This window comes from Myxocyprinus asiaticus, chromosome 4 (genome assembly GCF_019703515.2).
Source record: "Myxocyprinus asiaticus isolate MX2 ecotype Aquarium Trade chromosome 4, UBuf_Myxa_2, whole genome shotgun sequence".
NCBI classification, from domain to species: domain Eukaryota; kingdom Metazoa; phylum Chordata; class Actinopteri; order Cypriniformes; family Catostomidae; genus Myxocyprinus; species Myxocyprinus asiaticus.
The window spans coordinates 57,285,327-57,311,867 of NC_059347.1; the positions used below are offsets into that span (position 1 = coordinate 57,285,327).

General features: G+C 38.6%; 1 protein-coding gene and 1 pseudogene across 1 annotated transcript in view; one reads left to right on the forward strand and one right to left on the reverse strand.

Annotated features, from left to right (window-relative positions):
- Positions 1-4,186: 4,186 nt before the first annotated feature.
- LOC127439785 (glycerol-3-phosphate acyltransferase 3-like) lies at positions 4,187-10,085 on the reverse strand (annotated as a pseudogene).
- Positions 10,086-12,291: 2,206 nt separating this feature from the next.
- Positions 12,292-26,541, forward strand: part of LOC127439992 (A disintegrin and metalloproteinase with thrombospondin motifs 12-like) — a 53,171-nt gene continuing 38,921 nt past the window's right edge. The window contains exons 1-6 of the mRNA XM_051696332.1: positions 12,292-12,415; positions 14,975-15,333; positions 21,659-21,839; positions 24,136-24,374; positions 24,589-24,672; positions 25,210-25,334. Coding sequence (XP_051552292.1) covers positions 12,304-12,415; positions 14,975-15,333; positions 21,659-21,839; positions 24,136-24,374; positions 24,589-24,672; positions 25,210-25,334 — 1,100 coding nt within the window. The 5' untranslated portion in view covers positions 12,292-12,303. The remainder of the gene's footprint in view (positions 12,416-14,974; positions 15,334-21,658; positions 21,840-24,135; positions 24,375-24,588; positions 24,673-25,209; positions 25,335-26,541) is intronic.

Below are 26,541 nucleotides of genomic sequence, written 5' to 3' on the forward strand. Positions count from 1 at the left end.
AACATTACTTGCCATTTAATTAGATTTACTGTTTGGAGAGATGTGGATCTAATCACAAGTGAAAACAAATGGTCAGCTCTAATAAACTCAGCAAAAAAAGAAACGTCGTCTCACTTTCAACTGCTTTTATTTTCAGCAATCTTAACATGTGTAAATATTTGTATGAACATAAAAAGATTCAACAACTAAGACATAAATTGAACAAGTTTCACAGACGTGTGACTAACAGACCTGGAATAATGTATCCCTGAACAAAGGTGGGTCAAAATCAAAAGTAATAGTCAGTATCTGGTGTGTCCACCAGCTGCATTAAGTACTGCAGTGCATCTCCTCCTCATGGACTGCACCAGATTTGCCAGTTCTTGCTGTGAGATGTTACCCCACTCTTCCACCAAGGCACTTGCAAGTTCCTGGACATTTCTGGGGGGGAATGGCCCTAGCCCTCATCCTCCGATCCAACAGGTCCCAGACGTGCTCAACGGGATTGAGATCCGGGCTCTTTGCTGGCCACGGCAGAACACTGACATTCCTGTCTTGCAGGAAATCACGCACAGAACAAGCAGTATGGCTGGTGGCATTGTCATGCTGGAGGGTCATGTCAGGATGAGCCTACAGGAAGGGTACCACATGAGGGAGGAGGATGTCTTCCCTGTAACGCACAGCGTTGAGATTGCCTGCAATGACAACAAGCTCAGTCCAATGATGCTGTGACACACCGCCCCAGACCATGATGGACCCTCCACCTCCAAATCGATCCCACTCCAGAGTACAGGCCTCGGTGTAATGCTCATTTCTTCGATGATAAACGCGAGTCCGACCATCACCCCTGCTGAGACAAAACCACAACTCGTCAATGAAGAGCACTTTTTGCCAGTTCAGTCTAGTCCAGTGAAGGTGGGTTTGTGCCCATAGGCGATGTTGTTGCTAGTGATGTCTGGTAAGGACCTGCCTTACAGGCCTACAAGCCCTCAGTTCAGCCTCTCTCAGCCTATTGCGGACAGTCTGAGCACTGATGGAGGGATTGTGCGTTCCTGGTGTAACTCAGGCAGTTGTTGTTGCCATCCTGTACCTGTCCCGCAGGTGTGATATTTGGATGTACCGATCCTGTGCAGGTGTTGTTACATGTGGTCTGCCACTGCGAGGACGATCAGCTGTTCTTCCTGTCTCCCTGTAGCACTGTCTTAGACGTCTCACAGTACGAACATTGCAATTTATTGCCATCTATGCAGAATGCCTAAGGCACGTTCACGCAGGGACCCTGGGCATCTTTCTTTTGGTGTTTTTCCAGAGTCAGTAGAAAGGTCTCTTTAGTATCCTAAGTTTTTATAACTGTGACCTTAATTGCCTACTGTCTGTAAACTGTTAGTGTCTTAATGACCGTTTCACAGGTGCATGCTCAATTGTTTATGGTTCATTGAACACGCATGGAAAACATTGTTTAAACCCTTTACAATAAAGATCTGTAAAGTTATTTGGATTTTTACAAAATTCTTTAAAATACAGTGTCCTGAAAAGGGATGTTTCTTTTTTTGCTGAGTTTATTTAACAGTGTCCCCACACCTTTTGACAAATTAATTTAAAATACTTTTCTTGTTATTCAGGTTTACTGGATAAGTATTTTATTAAAAAACATTTTACAGAGATTGCACTCACAGAGAGCAATTTATAGCCAATATTTGAGCATAGATTTCCAATCCCTTTCCATAACTTAAGAGTTTATTCATTTCCATGACAAAATTAAAAATATTCCAGGTATTCCATGACCGTGGGAAACCTGATTTTAATATAAAATAAACCTGATATTATGGACACATTTGATTAAAAATAAAAAATAAAAATACTTTTTTGATCTGAGGAAATAAATGAGCAAATAGAGAACTGAGGATTAACCCCAACCATGCACTTACAATTATGTTCTTTTTACATTTTAAAATGTTTTGAATTGCAAAAGAAAATGAGTGATGGCACGGCAGCTGGCCGCCGCAGTATGGAGCTCTCCAGTTCTTATGCTGTTTTTGTTTGTTTGTCCTGTGTTTAGTAATGTCTTTTCGATCAGTTTCGCCAGAGACGAGCTGTTAAATATTCGGCAGCAAACACCAGATCATCTTTTTGATTATTATTCAGATGTTTTGTTGGACATTTTAGTGGGAGGAGCAGCAGTGCTGTACAAGCGCACTAAAAAACACAAGCGTGAGAAGTGAGCCGGTGTGCTGGTCAAACTGCATCAATGCAGCTTTCGAACTGCGCTGCCAAGCATCCATCTACCGAATCTCCGCTCTCTTCCTAACAAAATGGATGAACTACTTCTCCTAACCCATACAAATAAGAACATTGCAAATTCTGCTGCTTTGTGCTTCACGGAAACCTGGCTGAGTGAAACCATTCCAGACAGCGTGTTACTTCTGCCGGGCTTTCAGCTGTTCAGAGCGGATCGCATCGCGGAGTTATCGGGGAAAACGAGAAGCGGTGGAACATGCTTTTACATCAATGCAAGTTGGTGTACAGATGTAACAATGCTGAAGATGATGTGCTGTAGAGGCGCTCTTCATAAACTGTAAGCCTTTCTACTCGCCTCGGGAGTTTTCCTCGTTTATTCTGGTGTTTACATTCCTCCACACGCGTGTGTGAGTGCAGCGCTGAATCAGCTGGCTGATCAAACATGAAGCAACAACACCCGGACTCACTTATTACTATTCTTGGAGATTTTAATAAGGCAAATCTCACACGTGAACTGCCCAAATACAGACATGCATATTGCTCTGTCCCTAGAGCAGCTTTGGGACTCTCTGATGACTGTCTGGTTCATCTTCTTCCACCCTACAGGCAGAAACTAAAATCAGCTAAACCTGTAGTAAAGACTGTAAAGAGATGGACCAATGAAGCATAGCTGGAACTACAAGCCTGCTTTGACTGCACTGACTGGAGTGTTTTTGAAGCTGCAGCCACAGACCTGGACGAGCTCACAGACACTGTAACATCATATATCATTTTCTGTGAGGATATGTGTACACTTTCATCCTTGCTCTCCTATGGAATAAATTAACAGCTCTGTTCCCACCTCTATAAGTTAGGGGCAATGGTGGCTCAGCAGTTAAGGCTGTGGGTTACTGATTAGAAGGTTGGGGGTTCAAGCCCCATTACTGCCAAGATGCCCCTGTTGGGCCCTTGAGCAAGGCCCTTGACCCTATCTGCACCAGGGGCACCATATCATGGCTGACCCTGCACTCTGACCCCAGCTTAGCTGGGATATGTGAAAAACAAATACATTTTACCATATATTTGCAAAAAATGTATGTATAATGTATGTACCAAAATAAAGGCTTCTTCTTAATCCATGTCTCCTGAAGCAATACAAACGGTTTTGGGCAATAAAACAAATCAAAATTTAAGTCTTTATTCATTATAAATCTTGACATACACCCAGTTTGAAACGAAATGCAAGCTTCAAGATGGTAATAAGGACTTATACATATCACTTCAGAACATATGAATTAAGAGTTGTATTGATTACTTTTATGCTGCCTTTATGTACTTTTTGCAGCTTATAAGTTTTTGACTCCACTGACTTGCATTGTATGGACAACTCCTATGCACGTTCACGAGAGAAGCTTGCGAAACAACTGGAAGTTCTTCCGTGAACATGCAAGCGTGCGTGCGTCAAGCGTGAGGACGTGTGAACAAGCTTTTATCATGAACATGCATAGAAGAGCTAGATGGAAATGAAGATTTTTGGTGCATAAGGACTGAATTTTTGCTTAGTTTCTCACCCAAAGCAATCATATTACTTAAGACCTGGATTAAATCACTCAAGTCGTATGGATTACTTTTATGCTGCCTTTTTTTGGAGATTGAAAGTTCTGGACCCAGTTGACCTTTTGCTAAACCCCACCTTAAAAGCATTGCTGACCAATCATATCTTAGCAACTGTTGCCGTCCGCAATGTCTCTGACAAGCACTAGCTTTTTTCTAACGTGAGTCTGCGGGATTAGTGTGTGTTTAAGTAGATTTCTTTTACAAAAAAATGTCAGATAAATAAATGTCACTCTTCATTCCAGCCCACGTAAGAATATTATCAGTTCCGTTTATAAGAACATTTAGCAAAAAACTGTGCCATTCACAGCAATCTCCCATTCATTCCTATGGGGAGTTCTGCAAAGCTTGTCAGAGTGAACAAAGGTAACTGGGGTCAATTCACTTCATACTGTATGGAAAATAACAGCTTATACATTCTTCAAAATATCTTCATTTGTGTTCCGCAGAAGGCAAAGTCAGCATGAGGGTGAAAATGAAAATTTTTGGGTGAACTATCCCTTTAAGTACATGCTGTTTGCATTTGCCGCAATGTATAAATGACACTTTATTTTTAGCATTTTATTTAAATCAATTCATTTTAATGCCATTTGTTTCACTAATGGCTAATGCACACAAAAGACAGCTACATATTACTTTTATAGCCACAGGGTAAATAGTTCCTCCAATTTCAAAACTTACCTTTTTAAACATCATTATTGTGGTATTGTTGATGCATGTTCCTGCGGGGACAACCAGGTGCAAGCATTAGATTTACAAAAGCTCAGATACTTTTATGACTCCTATTTCAACCACTGAGAAATGTAGTATAGCAGGATCTGAGATACTACTGAAACTCTATCTCAGTGTGTCTCTCATTGTTATAATACTCTTACCTTCGGGGAATATGAGTATTGGAAGCTTTGTTTGTCATTTGCATGATCTCTTAGCCTGTAAAACTGGAGAAAGAAAAAAAATTTACAGTGTTATCAGTATGGCATACTAATAGTAACAGAATACTACCATACTTCTCATACTATTACTGCAATATGCACGTAGTATGTATTGCCAAAATGTGCAACATACAACAGAGCACACTGCATGGAATACTGTATTCCACATAGCAATGAAGCTAATATCAGCCATGTCATTTTAATATCTTTTAAAGATCTCCTGTTTTGATTCATTATTTGATTGGACTGCCAAGAGTTGAGACAAATTGCACAAAATTAGATTTTTAAAAAAAAGGAAAATAACCTTATTTATTTTTGCAAGACGCCACTCACTGAATTATAAATGCAACCTAGTAAGGTCATTTGTATATAGAATACTGTTACATTTACAGTTACATTCTGCATCCTTTTTCACATGCTGTTTTTTTTTAAATAGTAGGCAGTATGCAGTATATACTGTGCAATATGCACTAAGCAGTATGCTAGCTCTCAATTCTGATCATAAGTATGAGGAAACGCTCATTAAAATTGCTGCTTGCATCAGATACAATAACTATTATGATGTATGCATAGATATTTGTGTGTCCCTGTTCAATGTGATTTTCAATGCTGCTTTTGTCCTAAATATCAGTCCAATTGCATGTCAGAACAGTGTGTGTTGTTTTTAAATAAGCACGTTTCTGACAATGCTGTGAGGCACATAGCAGCTGACTCAGACAGACATGACGCAGCATGCAATAGCGAGGTATTCTGTACAAGAAAATATATAGAGAAATTATAAGCTTTCTGTGTGAAATTAGCTTTATAGAATTAGATTTTTCAAAAAAAGACATGGCTTTTGAAAATCATCATTTTTTTTTTTTTTGCATTTTTCAGTAGTGCTTTGTATTTGTCTAGCAATAATAGATGAAAAGGGTCAGCAAGACTGTGTTTGTTGTCTTTATTTGAAGACCCGAAGCCACCCTACACCAACACCTATCCCTAACCCTTAACCTTACAAAAATCTAGAGGGTTGGCAAACTTGCTGCAAATTTGCCACTCAATTTTCACATGCAAATGAGCTTTGTGGCAAACTCTTCATTGTTGCCAATGATTTGCTGCAGGTTTACCAATACCAGTGAAGGGCTGCAAACATCTGGTGAACCTTTGTGGCAAATCACAAGTTAATTTGCATGTAAAAAATAATGAGTGGCAAATTTGCGGCAAGTTTGCCAGAACTCTAGGTTTAACCCTAACCACAAAGATTAAAAAATGAAAAGTTTGTACAATTATTAAATATACCGCAACTTAAAAGTTCTCTTGAAAACAAATCAAATCACTTTATTGTCACTCAACCATATACACAAGTGCAACAGTGGGTGAAAGTCTTGGGTGCAGATCCGAGCAACATAGCAATCATGACAGTGATGAGACATATACCAATTTACAATAAACAATCATACAGCTGAATCACTAGGTGGCGACAGTGAGGAGAAGCATGATGTAAATGAAGAGGAGAAGAAGCTAATGGTATGCTAAGCTAATAGGCTAACCGGTTAGCTTATGAACTAACTGGAGAAAACAGAACAGACACATTTTTAATTTCACCATTTATACCTTCTGATGATGAAATTATATACTTAATATGAGATGATATATAAATGTTTACTATCACAAGTCATACAGCGATTACCTAGGATTTTAATAGTTCTTTAGTCAATAGAATTGCTTTATGATCCAAGGGGGGTGTTACTTGGAGTGGGCGTGTTGTGTACTGGGTGTTCATTGTCGTCTTGCGGGACACAGACATGCTGAGTTTGGAATTGCTCACTACCATATTACTCTTACTACGTCTGCCATAGACAGATATGGCAGAAGTAGTAAAAGTAGTACGGGTAGTATGCAATTCCGAACTCAGCTACATACACTTCTCGTTATTGGTGTTATACCTCTGAGTCACTAGGTAGCGGTCTCTCATTTCTGCTTTCTCAAACCAGATGTGAGGGCAAGACCGCACCGTTGCTCGCTGAACGAATCCCATTAAACCACCATGAACCTGCCCGACCTGATCAAACAAACAGTAGCAGTCACACCTGGGTTTGTCGACATGGTGTGAATGACTCATTTCAGCTCATCTTTGAAAGAAAGATTATTAAGACTAGTAAGGATTAATTCCTCTGGCTTAAGAGTACATTTGATCTCAGTCACCATGGCGTAACAGCCATGATTAGCCAGAATGACAACGTCAATTGGCGAAGTGTGATTAGCCACAAAAATTCCACCACTCTTGGGTTTATGTCTGAAAAAGGAATAAGCATCTTAGTTAAACTCTACACACACATGCATGGATAACATACATGCTCTGTTTCAAAACCTACAGAGCTGTTGATGTAGGCAGGATTTTAAAGCATTGTAGGGGCAGTCTTTATTTATAACTAAAATGGAAGTTAGCTATTTAATAAGATATAGCCCCCCTTAGCTTCAATGTGGTTAGCTATTTTTTGTTAATAGCGTGTAGTTTAGCTAACTACTTTTTCAAAAGAGAAGCTTGACTGTGTTGTTTAACTACTACTTTAAATTAAGAGTAACTTGTATCTTGGAAATCTACAGTTTTGAAGTAGCTTTCCCAAAACTGGTAGACAGTAGAAACAAGATGGCTCACTAGGGTTTTGGAACAAACTGAATAGATCTAAACCACATTATTGCTACTTGATTAGATTAGTGACGTTAAATGTAGCTAACACTCACTTGTTGTGGTAGTGAATCGTGGCTGAAAGGGCTCTAGCAAGGATTCGGTTGTACATAAAATGGACCAGGTCACTTAGCCAACCCTTTAACCTGCAAAGAAAGAGGCATGCATGAGTATAATTATGATAAAAAAAAAAAAAGACTGATAACTAACAAACACTACACCAACCGAACGGGCTGGCTAATGCTGATTAGTGCTGGTATGCCTGTTTCAACAGCAAAAACTCCTGACCAGCTTGATCTTTTTTGCTGGTTGACTAAGGTCTTACTAGTTTAGAATAGTTTGAGCCGACCAGTTGTCCGAGGTTAGGAAGCCTAGTGGAGACAAACCAGCTCATAAAACAAAACATAACTGGGGGAAATCACTAAGAATAAATTGCGCCCAGTAAAAGCGTCATATATTTGCATGCTATTTCTGCACTGGTTTAGCGCCTGGATCACTAAAGGATCAAGCAGATCAGCTAACAATGCAAACGCACCCCCACCCCCACACAATTTGCATGGTGCAATTCTGATATTGCTGGCCGGTTCTGTGCGATCTGGCACTCTCTGCTGGGACTGTACATCATCGATCCACTACTGTGGTCCAGACACCTGAATCACCTCTAACATGTAGAAACACGCTTGACTACACCATGCAGCTGGATAAATGGCAAGTTTTAATGCTCTTCAAGATCATTTGATCATTGTTTGATGAATTACTTTTGCCATGATGGATAGAAAATGTACACAAATTTAAAATTAAATAAAATCCAGTTTACCACCGATTTTCCTCGGGTGGTAATAGCACGATGGTAATTGCGCTGGGCAAATAGCACAGAGTATTGTGAATACTGCACAATCTATAATAAGCCTAGTTTACATAGAAAGGAGGCGTGTTTGTTCAAAAAAGAATGACAATAATGTCAAATCTAATGTAGTAATGTATTAATATAAAAATCTTAAGGTGCACTCAGTAACTTTTTGCTTGTGTCATCTTGGACTTACAGTTACGACTAGTGGTGTGGATGCAGCATCATTCAAAATCAATAATTTTCAGTTACAGATTCCATTAGAAATTCACTATTCACAATCAGCCATGATTAATTTTATTCAAGAGTGAAAGTGTCCAATAACAAGATGGTTACTGAGATTAAGCGAGTAGTATTCGGCTGGTCATGTGATTCTAAAATGGCAGCCCCCATGTGCGGACCCTCTCCATGTAGAATAAAACAGATTTTATAAGGTTACTGATATGACTAGAGTCCTCATCTCATGTGAGTGGCCATTATTTTATACATATGTTTCAAAATTACAATTCATTGCTTAGTAGAAAAACTTTTTTAATGGGGGAAAAAACCTTTAAGACGTAGCTGGTATTGTCAGCAGAGAGGAACACCAACTAGAATAACTCTGATGTCAGGAATAACTTATGCATTTGTAAAGCTGATAAAATAACTAAAGCCTTACCTGCAATTAGGGAAGAAACCCACCAGCGTTGTGCCAATCACTAACCAGCTAAGTCCTATAGTTGCCAGTGTAAGCCTAAATACAGGCACAAAAACAGAAGCGCAGAAACACAGATGTCTTTCAGTAAAAATAATTACTTGGGAGGTTTATGCTTTAAAATAAACTCTAGTTGTAAATGTAATCGAACAAGCAATGCAACAGTGAAAATACTCAGTTTACTCAGCCTCATGTCATTCTGAACTCTTTTTTTCAGTACAAAGAATCGAAAGTACATACAACGAAAGCATACAATGACCAGCGGCTATTAGGCTCCAAAAAAGGACAAAAGCACCATAAATTTAGTCCATGTGACTCATGCGCTACATTTCCCCTAGTAATAGCTCTCAAATCTAATATGCATCCATGTATATTCAAATGTGGCTATTTGACGTCAATGATGCCAAATGGCACTGATTATCATGTGTCTCGTAATCATTCTTGATGTGCACAATTTGAATATATGCAAACTTAAGATTAAAGACATGCAGCGGAGAAGAAAGATAGACTTTAAACAAATAGCTAAATAATGTTCATTTTGGTCAGTTTCTCACACAAAGCTATCGTATGGCTTGGAATATAGTGCATATATATGGACTACTTTTATTGTGTTTTATTGTGCTTTTTGGAGCTTCACAGCCGCTGGTCACTATATGCTTTTGTTATTAAAGCACACAGAAAAAGAGCAACATGAGCATTATTCAAAACAGTTCCATTTGTATTCCACATAAAACTGAAAAACTCAGAATTTTCAGTTTTGGGTAAACTATTCTTTTAATTTGAAACTGGGTTTAAAAAAAAAACCTCTTTAATCTCACTAATACATGACCAACAAAAGACTAAAGCATTGGATCTCACCGTATGAATGAACTGGCAATCTACCTTAGAGGAAGAATAATGCAGTATCTCATGACAGCACCAACTCCCCACAGTATGGTGAGCCTAAGAGAGAAGTATTGGAAGTTGTTGTTGGTTCTGGTCATCAGGTTCCAGGACACCGACTCCCCAGAAGTGAATCTCTGCGTGGACCTCATCTTCCACTATGCACTCAATCCCTTTCCTAGTAAAGTAGAGTACATCGCTCAAGGTAAAGTCTCCGCGCTCGGCTGACTTTGGCCTGTTCCGCCCCAAGAGGAATTATCCCGCTGAATTAAACCTGAGTCACACACAGACCAAATTAGAGATTAAATGTTCTATCTGAGACATGATTTCTCAAATAAATTGAGACTGGAATAAACAGCTTAAACTTCTGTGTGGGATTTATGTACATAAATTAGGGTAAAAATGCTATAGCCATGTCATTGTTTGCTCTGGTATTTGCACAAATTACTATCATATCATAATGCATATCAATATGGGAAGGCATGTATTTTAGATAAGGTTGTAAATGGTCAAAATTTCAGTTTTTTTAGTTGTGTACTATTTTTAGTCACATTTTTGTTTTAACAGTCTTGCAGTGTGGCACATTAAATAAAAACATTCCATTAAGTCTCTCAATTAATATAGAGATTTATTTTTACAAGAATTTGTGTATGAATTTTTATAATAAATGTTGTTTAGAATAGTTCTAGGTGAAGTATAGCACACTTAAAACAACCATATGATGGCAATTTACAAACATTTGCAAACCAGTTGTTACAAACTTGGTAACGCCTGTGATAAATAAAATGTTTGACTTGTGCTTAACTGGTAAATCTAACCATAAGTAAGAGACTTTTCCTTTAAAGGAATAGCTCATCCAAAAATAAAATTCTCTTATCGTTTACTCACCCTCATGCCATCTCAGATGTGTGACTTTCTTTCTTCTGCAGAACACAAATTAAGATTTTTAGAAGAATATCTCAGCTCTGTAGGTCCATACAATGCAAGTGAATAGTGGCAAGATATTTGAAGCTGCAAAAAGCACATAAAAGCAGCATGAACTTAATCCATTCGACTCCAGTGGTTAAATCAATGTCTTCAGAAGTGATATGATAGGTGCTCGTAAAAAACAGATAAATATTTAAGTCCCTTTTTATCAATCGCCACCTTTGACTAGCCCTGACCAATAGGTGGCGATATGCGCTAATAATACAACAAAAAAATTTTTTACATGTGAAAGTGAAAATGGAGATTTATAATAAGAAGGACATAAATATTGATCTGTCTCTCACCCACATCTATTATATCGCTTCTGAAGACATTGATTTAAACACTGGAGTCTTATGGAGTACTTTTATGCTGCCTTTAAGTGCTTTTTTAAGTTTCAGAGTTTTGGTCACCATACCCTTTTACTGTATGGACCTACAGAGCTGATATATTTTTCTAAAAATCTTTGTTTGTGTTCTGCAGAAGAAAGAAAGTCTTACACATCTGGGATGACATGAGGGCGAGTAAATGATGAGGTACCTTTCATTTTTGGGTGAACTATCCCTTTAAATTCGTTCAGATTTGTCCAGTCACTCTATTTGCAGATTACACTTTTACATCAGCTGTGGCGTCAAATGAGAGTCTTTTGTGTTGAGTGGGTCACTGAACCATTGATTCAATAGATTCGTTAAACAACACAGAGATGTTCACGAATGAAGTGAACGAAACCGATTCGTTCACTTAAAAGATTCGCCCAAAACTGATTTGTTCCCGAGCGAAACAACAGTACATTTACAAACACTCAAGAGAAGCGAGAAATATTGGACAAAACTACAGAAATATGACGGACCTCAAATTTGAATTAATTCATAACAAACTACATCCACAAATGCTTGTTTAAAACCTAAAACTAATCACACCTCAAACGACGTACATTTACAAGCCTTCCTCTCTCGAAAACCCCGCCCTCCAAAGACATATCAGCCAACCCGATGTCTGCAAACCCAAAGGTGCATTTGATTGACAGGAAGAGCGTGTTTCTGATTGGCTACAAAAGCGCGGCCCGCCGTGTGTCGTAGAGAGGAGACAGGTGTGATTTCTCAAGAAACCTAACCTACTTCAGTGATATCTGTCAGGGAATAGAGACAGTCTATTCCATTAAATAATCACTTACAGCATTGTTAAATCTAACCTAAATAATCACGTATGCCTTTAGTACCACCCCTTAACTCCTGCGGTTAGTTGTTTTTATTCTCCTAAATTGAACATTTCTCCCCGCGATGAAGTCCTGGAATTCCATGTGCGCGTGGAAACAGTCACTGGAATTTCTCCTCCCACTCCACATCATATTCCTTCATTCTCCACTCACTTTCTCCGTCTCTCTGACCTCAGATGTCTCCTGCTTTCTCCAGAAACTGCCCTCAGGACCATATTTAGCCAGTGCTACTGCTTCAATGCCACAGAGCGTTTATTTACTGCTTTAATTTTGCGTTGCAAAAATATGCCAAATCGCCTCAGCGTTGCGCTTTTACGGTTAAATTGTGTTTTCTTTCTGGCTACGAGCCACGTCAAGAGCGCTGAACCGGATTACCTCTTTCCAGATTCAGAACAAGGTTTGTGTTTTCATGCAAAATAAATAATACAGTTTGGTTAAAGCATATTTTAGGCTGTTGTATCCAAAGAAGGAGCTTGTAAGTCTAGTGAGTGGTCAGCTCTTTAAAAGTCCATGTTTCTGCTACTAACTCCACACAACAATCTCATTTTATAAAAGCACTTTTTAACCCTTTAATGCATGCATTATTACGCTATGGAATTGTTTTTTTTTTTTTTTTTTTTTTAAACTACATATTCAAAAATGTAATCACCCCTAACACCCCCCCCCCCCCCAAAAAAAAAAAAAAAAATGATGCATTTTGAGAAACATTTTGTATTTTGCACATCTGTCCATTGCAATAAATAATAATAATAAAACAGTAGATTATCCAGAGGATGGATTCTAGATCTATGTATCAGTTATGCTGTCATAAAAAAACAATGCCATTTAATCATTCCCATTTTTTTGTTTTCAAATGATGCACTTTTTTGAGTTACATATCTGTCCATTGCAATAGAAGATAGTTGTAGATATTCCGGAGATACTTTGTGCATGATCACTTTCATCAGCCATGTTGAATTTATGTCATAAATGAAAAACACAATGACGTGATGAATAGGACAGTTATGCACTAAAACCCTAAAAAGTTGACTCTACTTAAATGATTGAGTAAACTCGTTCCCTCAATTTAATTGAGTAATGGTGTCTCAAACTTGTGTAATTAAGTTCATTTAAAGGGATAGCGCATCCAAAAATGAAAATGTTCTCATTTACTCCCCCTCATGCCATCCCAGATGTGAATGACTTTCTTTCTTACCCTGAACACAAGCAAAGATTTAAAAATAATATTTCAGCTCTGTAGGTCCTCACAATGCAAGTGAATGGGTACCAAAATTTTGAAGCACCAAAAAGCACATAAAAGCAGCCAGTGGCGGTTCTGTCTTTCTTGGTGCACTAGGTGAGATCTGACGTGGCGCCCCCCTTAACCCCCCCCCCAAAAACATAACACAATTATGGATTTTATGATGGTAACAACTTTTTTTTTTTTTTTTACAGAACTATGCTTTAACACAAAATATATAAAAGGGTTAGTTCACCCAGAAATTTGAATTCTATCATCATTTAATCACCCTCATGAAATCCCAGAATGTGTATGACATTCTTTCTTCTGCTGGACACAAATGAAAACATTTTTAGAAGAATATCTCAGCTTTGTAGGTCCATACAATGCAAGTGAATGTTGGCTCGAACCTTGAAGCTCCAAAAAGCACATAAAGGCAGCATAAAAATCATTCATAAGACTCCAGTGGTTAAATCTATGTCTTTAGAAGTGATATGATAGGTGAGGGTGAGAAAATAGATGTGACTCTATATCTTCACTTTCACGACTAGAGATCTCCACTCGTGAAAGGATTATCCAGCTGTTTCTCACCTCACCTATCATATCACTTCTAGAGTCATACATTTAATCATTGAGTCTCATGAATGATTTTATACTGCCTTTATGTGCTATTGGACCTACAGAGCTGAGCCAATATTCACTTGCATTGATGGACTACAATCTGATATCTTCTTCTAAAAATCTTCATTTTTATTCTGCAAAAGAAAGAAAGCCATGTTTCTGGAATGGCATGAGGGTGAGTAAATGTTTATATATATATATATATATATTTGGCAAAATTATATTAACATTATATTACAGAACTTAAATTGCATAATTAAATTATAGAGTCAATAAATAAAGAGAATGGTAAAATTCTTACAGATTGCTGCCTGTGCTATTACACATAATTCCTCATTTCAAATTTAACCCTCCCCTCCTAGTTTTCATTGTTGCAAAATCATCAATGACTTTGCCAAATCTGCCCAGCCATCACATGGTTTTTCAATCGATCCTGTGTCACGGTGTACATATACTGTTGATTATGGTTATCTTATGTTTGTTCAGAATGTAAGAATGCATTATGAACATCTATAATCCTAACCATTTAGAGCCTTTTAGGCTGAGTAGCCTTACAGGAACAACTCGGGGCACCTTCCCCCCCATCGCAATCTTGCAAGCTCTGTGAGGGGGCGGGGTGGCAAGATTTGGGGCACCTCTCTCCAATCGCGAGCTCGGGGCATGGTGGCACAATTCGGGGCAGAAAGTTTTGGTCACCATTCACTTGCATTGTATGGACCTACAGAGCTGAGATATTCTTCTAAACATCTTCATTTGTGTTCAGCAGAAGAAAGTCACACACATCAGGGATGGCATGAGTGAGGGTGAGTAAATGAGAGAATTTTTGGGTGAGCTATCCCTATAAAGATCTTTGCACCGTAGTGATTGTCATGCATCAAAGGGTTGAATTGGTTGGTACATATACAGTATAAGTGTATGGTACAAAATCTGAGCAGGTACCTGGAAGGTTGGACTGTAGGTTCAAACTCTGTAATAGTTCATTTGTGAATTATCACCACTGTGCCTTTAAACAAGACTCTTAAAGTTGCTGTCATTGTAATAGGGGTACTTGGTTATAACTGTACTGTAAATGTCTATTGAGTTCTTTATGGAGCTCTGTCTTATTTTCATTTATAGACCTCTTCATTAAGCAGCACTCTGAATTTTTCATCAGTCATCCAGAAAAAGTGGACAGCCATGGGAAATTTATCTCATACGCTTTATTGCATCACTTCACGGACCGGCGACATAAGAGAGACCTGAGTTCAGAAGACAGGCGGGTGTATTACAAACTCAAATACGATGGCCGGGAATTGACCCTCAATCTAACCACCAACGACAACCTGCTTTCCAATGAATATGTGCTGGAGAGACGGAATGGGAGTTCAGCAGAGAAATGGCCACAAACATTTAGGAAAGGCGCCTGTCATCTTATTGGCACAGTAACGGATGACATTGTGCAGGGGACGGCCGCCATCAGCACCTGTGAGGGATTGGTGAGAAATATCCGATTTAATTGAGCAGTTGTTTAAAATATGAAATTAGTTTCTGTCGCAAATGTACATTTGTTGCAGTTGTGCAGACACTGACTGTTTAAAATCGACATGAAATCAACATTGACACTATTTCCTTTCTTAATATTCACTCCTGGTCATCTTAATACCATCCATCATTGCACGTTATTTTTAAGAAGAATTTTTCTTTAATCTTTATATTTCATCAAAATGTCATCAAAATGCAAACTCACATTCAGGAATTTGAATTGGACCTAAAGAGCCCCAAAAAGCTCTCGAAATGCTGGTGGTGCCAGACTAAAGAGCAAATACCTGTCTGGAGCGACACAGACTTGTATATTAGCCTTGTCCTTTTCTGAAAAGAACTCTGTGTTTGACATTTAGAATGACAAAGAATCGGCAGCGTGTGGGCAGACTGTATGATTGCAAACTGGAAGTTGCGTCCTGCATCAGCAGTTTCATGAAGCACAGTTTAGATCTAAAAGGGTTTATATGCAAGGATAGTGTATAGTTAGCCGGTCGTTATCATTACCCCAATGCAAAGCTGCTTTTTATGGGTTTATAATATTTATTATGCAAGAAGAATGATATGAGAGACATGAAACAAGCCAACCTAGTCTCAGAATGACTGATTTTGACTTTATAGACACTTATGTTTTGCTCTATTATTCACACACCACTATGTTATGATATAGAAACACTTTTACTTAATGCATTATTTGAAAAATTATAAATTTTAAGGCTTGTATTACAGACACCTACATTTACACACTTATTCCAATGTTATTAGCTTGCAGGGTAGCTCACCTGATAGTGTTGGACTTGGAACTCTGAAGACTGAGGTCAAACAAGCACACAAGATGACACGTGAGACGAAAGTGTCATAGAAGTGGCACAAAATGACGGGGTTGCTTCAGAAAATGTGCTTTTCATATCGCATTTCCTTTTACGACACTTTCGGTTAGATTTAGGTTAAAGTTTTAGGTTAAGGAGGTACATTTTACTCATTAATACCTCCATTTAATATTCACTTTAAAAACCTTGTCTGATTAGGACACCAATTAACTCGCTTTTGGCGCCCCCCGCTGGACATTACACTGGAAAACTGCAGCGAAACATAATGAAGCACTGACATTTGTTTTGCAAAAATGTTGCCACGGTAACGTAATTTTATGAGATCAGGCTGAAACTAACACAGCTACATTGACCAATATTTAAATTGCTCCTATTTTGCTTATTTTATTAATTTCACATATTTTCAGCATGAGATTTAGTTTTGAAAAAGTAATATGAATTTTGCTTTAATGGCAGCATGTACTCGACCAAGCATGAACTCTTATGTGCTTCAGTGGATGCAAGAGAATATGACCTTTTGAGCAAAATTAACATGATCAATTGCAGGGGCCTGGGTAGCTCAGCGAGTAAAGACGCTGACTACCACCCCTGGAGTCGCAAGTTCGAATCTAGGGCGTGCTGAGTGACTCCAGTCAGGCTTCCTAAGCAACCAATTGGCCTGGTTGCTAGGGTGGGTAGAGTCACGTTGGGTTAACCACCTCATGGCTCGCTCTCGGTGGGGCGCGTGGTGTGTTGTGCATGGATGCCGCGGAGAATAGCATGAAGCCTCCACATGCGCTAGGTCTCTGCGGTAATACCCTCAACAAGCCATGAGATAAGACACACGGAGGCAACTGAGATTCGTCCTCCGCCACCCGGGTTGAGGCAAGTCACTACACCACCATGAGGACTTAGAGCGCATTGGGAATTAGGCATTCCAAATTGGGGAGAAAAAAGGGAAGAAAATCCCCCCCCCCCCCACATGGTCAATTGCACACATTTTCTTATTAGATACAGTGAAAAATCTTAAACATTTCTTCTTTATTATAGGTCATAACTTTTCTTTTGTCAACTTTTTAAAAAATTCTAAAACTTTCTGTATATTTCCATTAAAACAAAAAAAGAAATTCTCAAAGTTTTGGATCCCACTGTGTGTCAGAAATCAGGACAATGGTCAGTTATACTGTTTAGCAGTCATTATAAAAAATATTTGACCACATTATGCTGTGGCTGACCAATCAAAATCAAGTATTCCAGAAAGCCATGTAATAAGATACAACAGTTACCTGTTAGTCAGAGTGGACTCTCATAAAAAATGAAACTTGAGAAGAACTATAACCAGGTCAGTGTGTCTGCATATGAAACCTGTCTGAACTCTCTCTAACTTGGCCATTGAGCAAGAAGTCTTGCAAGGGATAAAAGAAGAAAAGTGGAATTATTTAATTGTTGGGTAGGGAAAGGAAAGAGTTTGGGAATTTAAAATGAGCGTTGATTTAATAGTTGCAAACATAATTTGCACAAGCATGCATGCAGTACTTGTACTAATAGCTTTCTCTCTCCGTCTGTTGTTGCCTGAGCTTGTATTCTGCTCCTGTAAAGTCGTGTTTAATGTCACTCAACAGCGCTTCATTCCATTCTCATATTATCTTCCCCTAAATACACCTCCAAACATTCTCTTTCCCTTGCTGTCTCTTTCTGTCTCAGGTGCTGTAACACTCGCATACCATTAACTTTTATGTGTTAACTCTTCAAAGACTCAGGTGTTTAATGTATGAATTAAAGGTGAAAATGACAGACTGTTATAGACCTATAAAGACTGCACATGTTGTGCATTTTCGGAGTGATTCCTTAACCAAATACAAATTCTATCATCATTTAATCACTGTCATGTTGTTCTGAACCCATTTGAATCTCCATATGAGATATCTGGCAGAATTGATAGCCTCAGTCACCATTCACTTTCATTGTAAGGCAAAAAGTTGCAAGTCAAGTGTTTTTGTCTTGTTTTGTATTTTTTCACTTGGTTATACTTCTGCAAGTGCAGCAAAGACAAAATATACTTGCATTCAAGATCTATCCTCTAAAAGTAAGTCTAAATATCTTATATGCTGCTTCTCAGGTGAATACATCTTTTTTAAAGGATTTTTACATATTTAAAAATATTTGTATTTTTAATATTCAACATTCTCAGATTCAAAAAATGTATTCTGCAGTATAGCTGCTAAAGTAAATGCACATTGTTTTAGAGGAGTTTTAGATATTTATATGGAAATATTGGAAAACAAGCCAAAGAAAAACAAATCAAAAATGTATTTTGTTGCAGTGTATAATGGGGCGAAGTCTACCCTCTCTCACCTCTCTGTTCACTTCAATCCATCTTTAACTCACAAAAAAAAAAAAAAAACTGTCTCTTATTAATAAAGCTGCGTATTGCCAATTTTCTTCACGATAAGAAATGCACAGTGACAAATGCACAGGGAAGGATTTGAATTCACTTTGTTCTGCTGGTTTGTTGCAAACCAGAGCACTGACTCATTACAGATAAACAAAACTACCAGTCACTGACCCACTCTGACTACAGATGCATTAGTCATTAGATCCATACATACTTCCTGACCTCCAGGGGACGTATGACTGGTTTTAAGAACTACAGTTTAGAGTCCTTTGTATAAGATGGAAATCCTATACTGATGTCCTGTATGCTCTGTTTGAAGTCCTACCAAAGCCAGCAGGATCTCTGGAAACTGAGCAACAGTCCGGCACACACACACATGGCTTCTGTATTTAGAAGATTTTACTTTTGTTTTCATAATGCCCCTTGACACCGAAGCTTACATTTCTGCTGTGAGGAGCAGATGAAGAGAGAGAGAGTACTGGCACATAAAACAGTGATACAATTCAATTTAATGTTAATTTTATTAAAAAGTACAATGATGGTATCAGATGGAAATACCATTGTACCATGGTACTGAATAAATACCATAAAAATAAACCATGTTGTTCTTACTCTAAGGTTCTTTAAAGAATATCATGGTACATGCTTTGTTTAAGAGAAACAGTTAACATATTAAAGAGATCTCATTTGGGATTTTTATGTTTGAGGGGATATATGTAAGAATTGTTTAACGTGTATAACACAGACAATGAGTGTTGCAGTCATGTGCATTGTTTAGACTCTGTGGATGATTGACTCAATATTATGACTGAGTCTTCATGGTGTATTGCTCTGTGCTTCCAAAAATCCTAGTATCTGTTTTGTGTTACGTGTAGTCCAGTTTCGAAACATTAGGAATGTTTTTTTTTTGGTCACGGTTTATTTAGTTTGTACTGAACACACACACACACACCTGTTTTCAGCCTGTGGGACTGATTCATTCCACAGTGAGCGAGTACATGCAATGTAGCTTGGTATTTGCTCTCATTTCCATAAGAACTAAAAAACACAGCCGTTTCATTCAAACTCCAAAATAAGCATCGTGATAAGAGAAATAAGAGAGATATTTTATGAGCCAAATTAAATCATATGAGTCTAAGTACGCTATGTTGTATACTGTGAAAAGTGCAGACCAATCTCACAATGAAATCGGAAACATTAGGTTGACTTTTTTTTATTGTTGCTAAAATCGGTCTGTGCTTACTGAAATTAGAAACTGCCCCCGGTGGCCAAAGCAGTTAGTGCTGTTGGCTGTATTGGCATTTTCTGTGTGAAATGTCCATGGAGGGGCGCCAAAAGCGAGTTGTGAAGCGAGTTATTTTCAGCTGTACAGCTGTGGTCGTGCCACAAGGGAAGGTAAACAAGCTGGAGCCGATGCAAACATGTCTGCTGCTTGTCAGTGAGTTGGCATAATGTGGCCAATCCTAGAGTACATGAACTCTCGGAGTTTCCGTGTAATCATGCTACAAAGTGAATGTGCATCCTGATTTGACCCAAGATGAATTGTGTAACTAGATTTTTACTTGCTTGAGTGTCGCTTGCTCGAGCAAAATGTGCCGCCGTAATGCAGCGTTTTATAGACTCGTGCGTTACCGCGTTTAGAGGCGTAAATCAAGCAAACTTTTTTATATTTAAAATTCTTTAAAATTATTTAGAGTAAAATTATAACATTATACTTTGTGTTATTTTACCCTGGCATTAATCTAAAAAACTAGTTACCAGGGACGTTTTTAGATATAGCGGTATAAGTGGCCACCCCGCGCCAACTGGGGGCCCCGCAAAGCAAGGTCGTTTTTTATTTTTTATATATATACTAAAAGCTGTGCATAAGTCTCAGGCAGCTATTATGGCTCAATTAGACAGTTATAGGGGGCCCCCTTGTGGCCCCAGAGGGAAGGATGGGGGCCTCCAAGTAGGATTTTGCTTGGGGTCCCCATATGCCCAGAAATGGCCCTGTTAGTTACCACAGCTGCGATTTGTTTTATATATATATGTATATGAAGCTGTTGAGGGAAAAAAGGTAAATAGTTTTTTTCTATCTTCTGGTTGCCATAATCCACTGCACTCAAATTTTTCCCCCTTGTGGAAAGTTGTGGAAATGTAATAGTGGATTTTTCCTTTTGCCACTGAAGCAAATGGGGACACAAAAAGAATATTTGTCATGGTCTCCCATTCAGAGTGCGTCATGCATTATCTTAGCAAGCGATTGTAATGCTTGTTTCTAAACAGGCACTGGATGAACCGATGCAGGTTTCTCGAGACGCGTTTTAAAAAAAGTTGAAATTCTTGAAAAAAGCTTGATCAAACATCCATCTTGCACATGTTTGTATAGTAAAACAATTAAAATAATTGCAGAAGGACACAAAAAATAGGCTTGATGTGATTGGCCCCTTATTATGCATTTATCCTCTTGTATAACTAGTGTGTTTGCTAGTGCATAAGTGTTTATTTGTGTTTTGCATGTGGCACGTCGGGGAGTGGGCGGGTAATCTTCCTAAAGCCCCTGCTGTGGAGAAAATACCAAGACTGGCAAGAGCTTGCAGGGGAAATTAATAAACAGAAGGAGGGATTCCTTCTGCACTGCATTCAGTGGAATTCCAACAGATCTAAATAAAGAGAGCTGACACCTGAAGTGTTATTAGAGTACAGACCCCTTTGAACCTTTTGAACAAACCCCTAACCTTAAGCATTAAACTTTGACATGTAACTTGTCCCACACTGTTTGAGCCAGAGACATAAATGATACCACAAACTGTGCAGCTTGTTGTAGAGTATATGGTTAGTACTGCTTTTCTAAATAATCAGTGATTTTCAGCTGGAAGATGATGGAACAGATGTAAAAACCACATAGACTTACATTGATAGCATGTGAACCCATAGGGCCCCTGACATTTTGTTGGATTTTATTAGTCCACTTATGATGCAAGTAAAGGAGTCTTGCACCAAAAACAGACATTTCGTAATTTAAAAAAGGAAATTTCTTCCACAGGACCATCCTAGTATACAGTTAATATTTTTTTTATTGATAATGTCTTATAGAGGGGGCTGTTATATTTACCTGATGGGCTGTCATTAATTGAGCCTGTCCGTGGCCACGTCCCGAACATCACTCATCCACAACACCCACATGTGATCTACCGGAGCTCAACATGGAGAAGCCTCAGACGGCGACGCAACACGGATGCACAAAGGGTTCACCACAGTCCCTGTGGTGTCAAAGGTCAGATAAACAAGTAATAAATATTATTTTGTTTGAGAAAAAAAAAAAACTTTACATGGTATTAAAGGATTGAAGAAAATGTTCCACCAAGATAGAAAAGTCTGTCATCATTTGCTCTCGCACATGTTGTTCCAAACCGTATGCTTTTTTCTGTAGGACACAGAATCTACGCAGAATTTGGTAGAATGTCCAGACTCTTTTCTATACAATAAAAGCCCACAGGGATTTTTACTGTTAAGCTCCAAAAAGGATTAAAGATAGCATGAAAGTATGCCATACAACTTGTGTGCTGTATTTCAAGGGTTCTGAAGCCATATTATAACTTTGTGTGAGTAAATGTAATTTCTTTAGGACTGTTTTATGGTGTTTTATGGTGTTTTTTGTTCTTTTAGGAGCTTGACAGTAGGCTTAATGATAATAAAATCGAATATGATGTATTGTGATTATTAAATCACATTAAAAAGGCTGTGATTAAATAAAATAAATACATAGTGTGCTCAGAGACTGCTTGCTGTGCTTACTGTAAAATGTTGTAGTGCTCTAGATTCACTAATTGCACATTTGTGTAATTCCAAATATGCTTGGCCACTAAAAGTTACTGTCCAAATCTAAGCACACAACATAGGGTTTTTTTGGACAGAGGAGTGGGTGAGAGCATTTTTCTACATTATAAGGCATTGTTAACTCTACTACAAATGGAAACATCTTCCGCCAAAATAAAAGCTTAAAGGGATAGTTCACCCAAAAATTTAAATTCTCTCATCATTTACTCACCCTTATGCCATACCAGATGTGTATGACTTTCTTTCATCTGCTGAACTCAAATGAAGATTTTTAGAATAATGTCTCAGCTCTTTTGGTCCATACAATGCAAGTAAATGGGTGCCAAAATGTTGAAGCTCCAAAATTCACATAAGTCAGCATAAAAGTAATCCATAAGACTCCAGTGGTTAAATAAATGCCTTCAGAAGCGATATGATAGGCGTGCGTGAGAAACATCAATATTTAAGTTCTTTTTATACTATAAATTCTCCTCCCTGCTCACTCAATCTCCACTTTAACTTTCACATTCTTCTTCTTTTGTTCATGCATATCACCCCCTACTGGGCAGGGAGAAGAAATTCTAGCAAATAAGGGCTTAAAAATGTATCTGTTTCTCACCCATACCTATCGTATCACTTCTGAAGATGTGGATTAAAACCCTGGTGTCAAATGGATTACTTTTATGCTGCCTTTATGTGCTTTTTCGAGTGTCAGAATTTTGGCACCCATTCACTTGCATTGAATGGACCTACACAGCTGAAATATTCTTCTAAAAATCATAATTTGTGTTCTGCAGAAGAAAGAAAGTCATACACATCTGGGATGGCATGAGGGTGAATAAATGATGAGAGAATTTTCATTTTTGGGTGATCTGTTTCTTTAAGGGCTTAACCGGATCAAAAACATGCCTGTATTATTTATTTATTCAGTTTGGTTCTTTTTTTTTAAAGGATTCAAAAGGGAAACCCACTTGTTCAACAGTATTTCTATTGGCAGTAGAGCATGTTTGCCCATTACTTACAAGATTTAAAAAAAATATAAATAATCATATCGTAGTTTTATGATTATGCAATTGCAACATTTTATAAAACAAAATGCAATTAGATTTTTCAAAAACAAAATTTTTGTCCAAATCGTTTAGCCTTACTTGACATGAAAAACTACATTTCACACTTATTGTACAGAAAAGAGCAGACTGAACATTCTGCTAGATAACTTTTTTGTGTTGCACGGATCAGGGGCATGTCCAGGATTTTTTGCCAGTGTTGGCAAAAGACGAGTAAGGCGTGGAACGTTGTTATAGACCATGCGCGACACGGACCGGTTAAGCTGTTGCGCATTACAAGATGTAAGCGGGTTCTGAGGTGGGGTGGCAAAGCTAATTTTTAGGATGGCAGCTGACACCCCGTGCCCGCCCCTGACACGGATTAAAGAAACACATATTGGTTTGGAGCAAAATTAGGGTGCATAAATTATGACAGAATTTGGATTTTTGCACAAACAGGCCCTTTACGCCTCAATTGCACTTGTGGCAGCCAGTCAACCCTGCACTTTTTATGATGTGGGAATGATTTATATTTGAAGAAAATATATTTTCAAATTGTGCTAAAATCTTTAAGTTTAAGTTCAAATTGTGCAATGTTTACTGAGGTAACCATCATGTGAAGTGTCTTGTAGAGCTGTTCTTGTTCTGTCAGTTGTAAAGTGTAGTGATGAACAAGAGGTATGTGTGTGTGTGTGTGTTCCAATGCAGATGGTCCGCAGTATTCCCAACTGGTGGATCTAGAGAGGGAGCGCTGGGAACAGGAACAGCGGCATCCACAGGGTGGGGTTCATAATGATGATCTGGAATGGGAACGGCCACGGCGGATCTCCCCGCGCTCCATCAGTAAAGAGCGCTGGGTGGAGACCATGGTGGTTGGTGACTCCAAACTCGTGGACTACCACTGGAGTGGGAATGTTGAGTCCTACATCTTCACCATCATGAACATGGTGAGAATTTATTCTGTTTAAAGTATGACTTCACTATGGCATCTTGACAGTTGTTGAGATTCACTTGGTTTATGCTTCAGCCCAATCTGTCATGACCTGTCCTGTTCAGTGCTGAGAATTCCACCAAGTTTGGCTCATTTGTCATGCCTACACAGCTCAATTGCATCTCTCAGTGTGTGTTTTGTTCTGTTATATTTGTATAACTTTCTTACAGGTGGCTGGAATTTTTCATGATGCCAGCATCGGTAATGCTATCCATATCGTGTTGGTCCGACTCATTCTGCTACATGGAGAGGAGGTACATCAGAATCGTTTGCTTTATGTTCAAAAGACCAGCATAGACCACCATGAATTTCCATGTTGGTTTATGCTGGTTTGGTGCTGGTCTAGCTGTAGGACTGACTACAAAGCCTAGCTGGAACACCAGTATCCAAAACACAACATGTGCTGGTCTTTTCAGCAGTGTAATCAGACCCACCCAAACACATCACCATCTCAGAACAGTCAGCCAGAACCACACAGCAGTGAACTGTGAAGATTTTGGATGTTAACCTGTTCTCACTGCCCCATTTTCTAATTCAAAATTGTGATCTGTTTTGACAGAAGACACTTAAGTTTGTTGCCCAGTTGTCAGAATTTATTAAAGCAGGGCCGTAACCACCATAGAAATTGAGGGACATGTCCCCCCAATATTCATAGTAGTGGTCTACTGATATTGTTTTTTTCCATGGTTGATTATGAAATTATTACATTGGTCCTGCAAGCATTAGCTTAGCTCCATGACAAGCATCACATCTTTCAGTACTTTGAGGTTTGGACTTTTGTGTGTTTTCAGAAAGGGCTGAAGATCGTTCATCACGCTGATACGACTCTCACCAACTTCTGTACCTGGCAAAAAAACCTCAATCCTCAAAGTGACACTCATCCAGCTCATCATGATGTCGCTATACTTATCACCCGGTAAAAACACCTGCCCCTTTACACACATTGCACACATACACATATATGGGAGTTTATTCACTTTTAGCACTGTGGATTCCTAGAAAGTAAAGTCTTGTTAAACCATTTTTCACTAGTTTATTTAATTTGTCTTCTAACAATGTCCAACAGTGTATGTACATGCATCACAGGAGATTTGTATGTCCATTTCATGAACATTTGTGACATAAATGTCTGATTTTTTTAATTTTATTTTTTGTCTTGCAAAGGCTAATTTCATAGCTTCACACATAATTAAATAATATTTTCACACTTTTTGCATATATATATATATATTTATACCTTGATATTTACCTTGATTTTTCAGTGTTTTCTTCAAGCATCACTTGTCTAATTTTTCATCAGAAGCAAGTTGTTAAGTTGGTTAACAAGTACACTAACTTTATAAAAAAAAAAACTTTTTTAGGAGCAAAATTGTTTGGTGTAGTGGAAATGACGTCACAACTGTGGGACAGTCATAATTTTTGAAAAATGTATATAAACTCAGCAAAAAAAGAAACGTCCTCTCACTTTCAACTGCTTTTGTTTTCAGCAAACTTAACATGTGTAAATACTTGTATGAACATAAAAAGATTCAGCAACAAACAAGTTTCACAGACATGTGACTAACAGAAATGGAATAATGTATCCCTGAACAAAGGGGAGGGGAGGTCAAATTCAAAAGTAACAGTCAGTATCTGGTGTGGCCACCAGCTGCATTAAGTACTGCAGTGCATCTCCTCCTCATGGACTGCACCAGATTTGCCAGTTCTTGCTGTGAGATATTACCCCACTCTTCCACCAAGGCACTTGCAAGTTCCCGGACATTTCTGGGGGGGAATGGCCTTAGCCCTCACCCTCCGATCCAACAGGTCCCAGATGTGCTCAATGGGATTGAGATCCGGGCTCTTCACTGGCAATGGCAGAACACTGACATTCCTGTCTTGCAGGAAATCATGCACAGAACGAGCAGTATGGCTGGTGGCATTGTCATGCTGGAGGGTCATGTCAGGATGAGCCTGCAGGAAGGGTACCACATGAGGGAGGAGGATGTCTTCCCTGTAACGCACAGCGTTGAGATTGCCTGCAATGACAACAAGCTCAGTCCAATGATGCTGTGACACACCGACCCAGACCATGATGGACCCTCCACCTCCAAATCGATCCTGCTCCAGAGTACAGGCCTCAG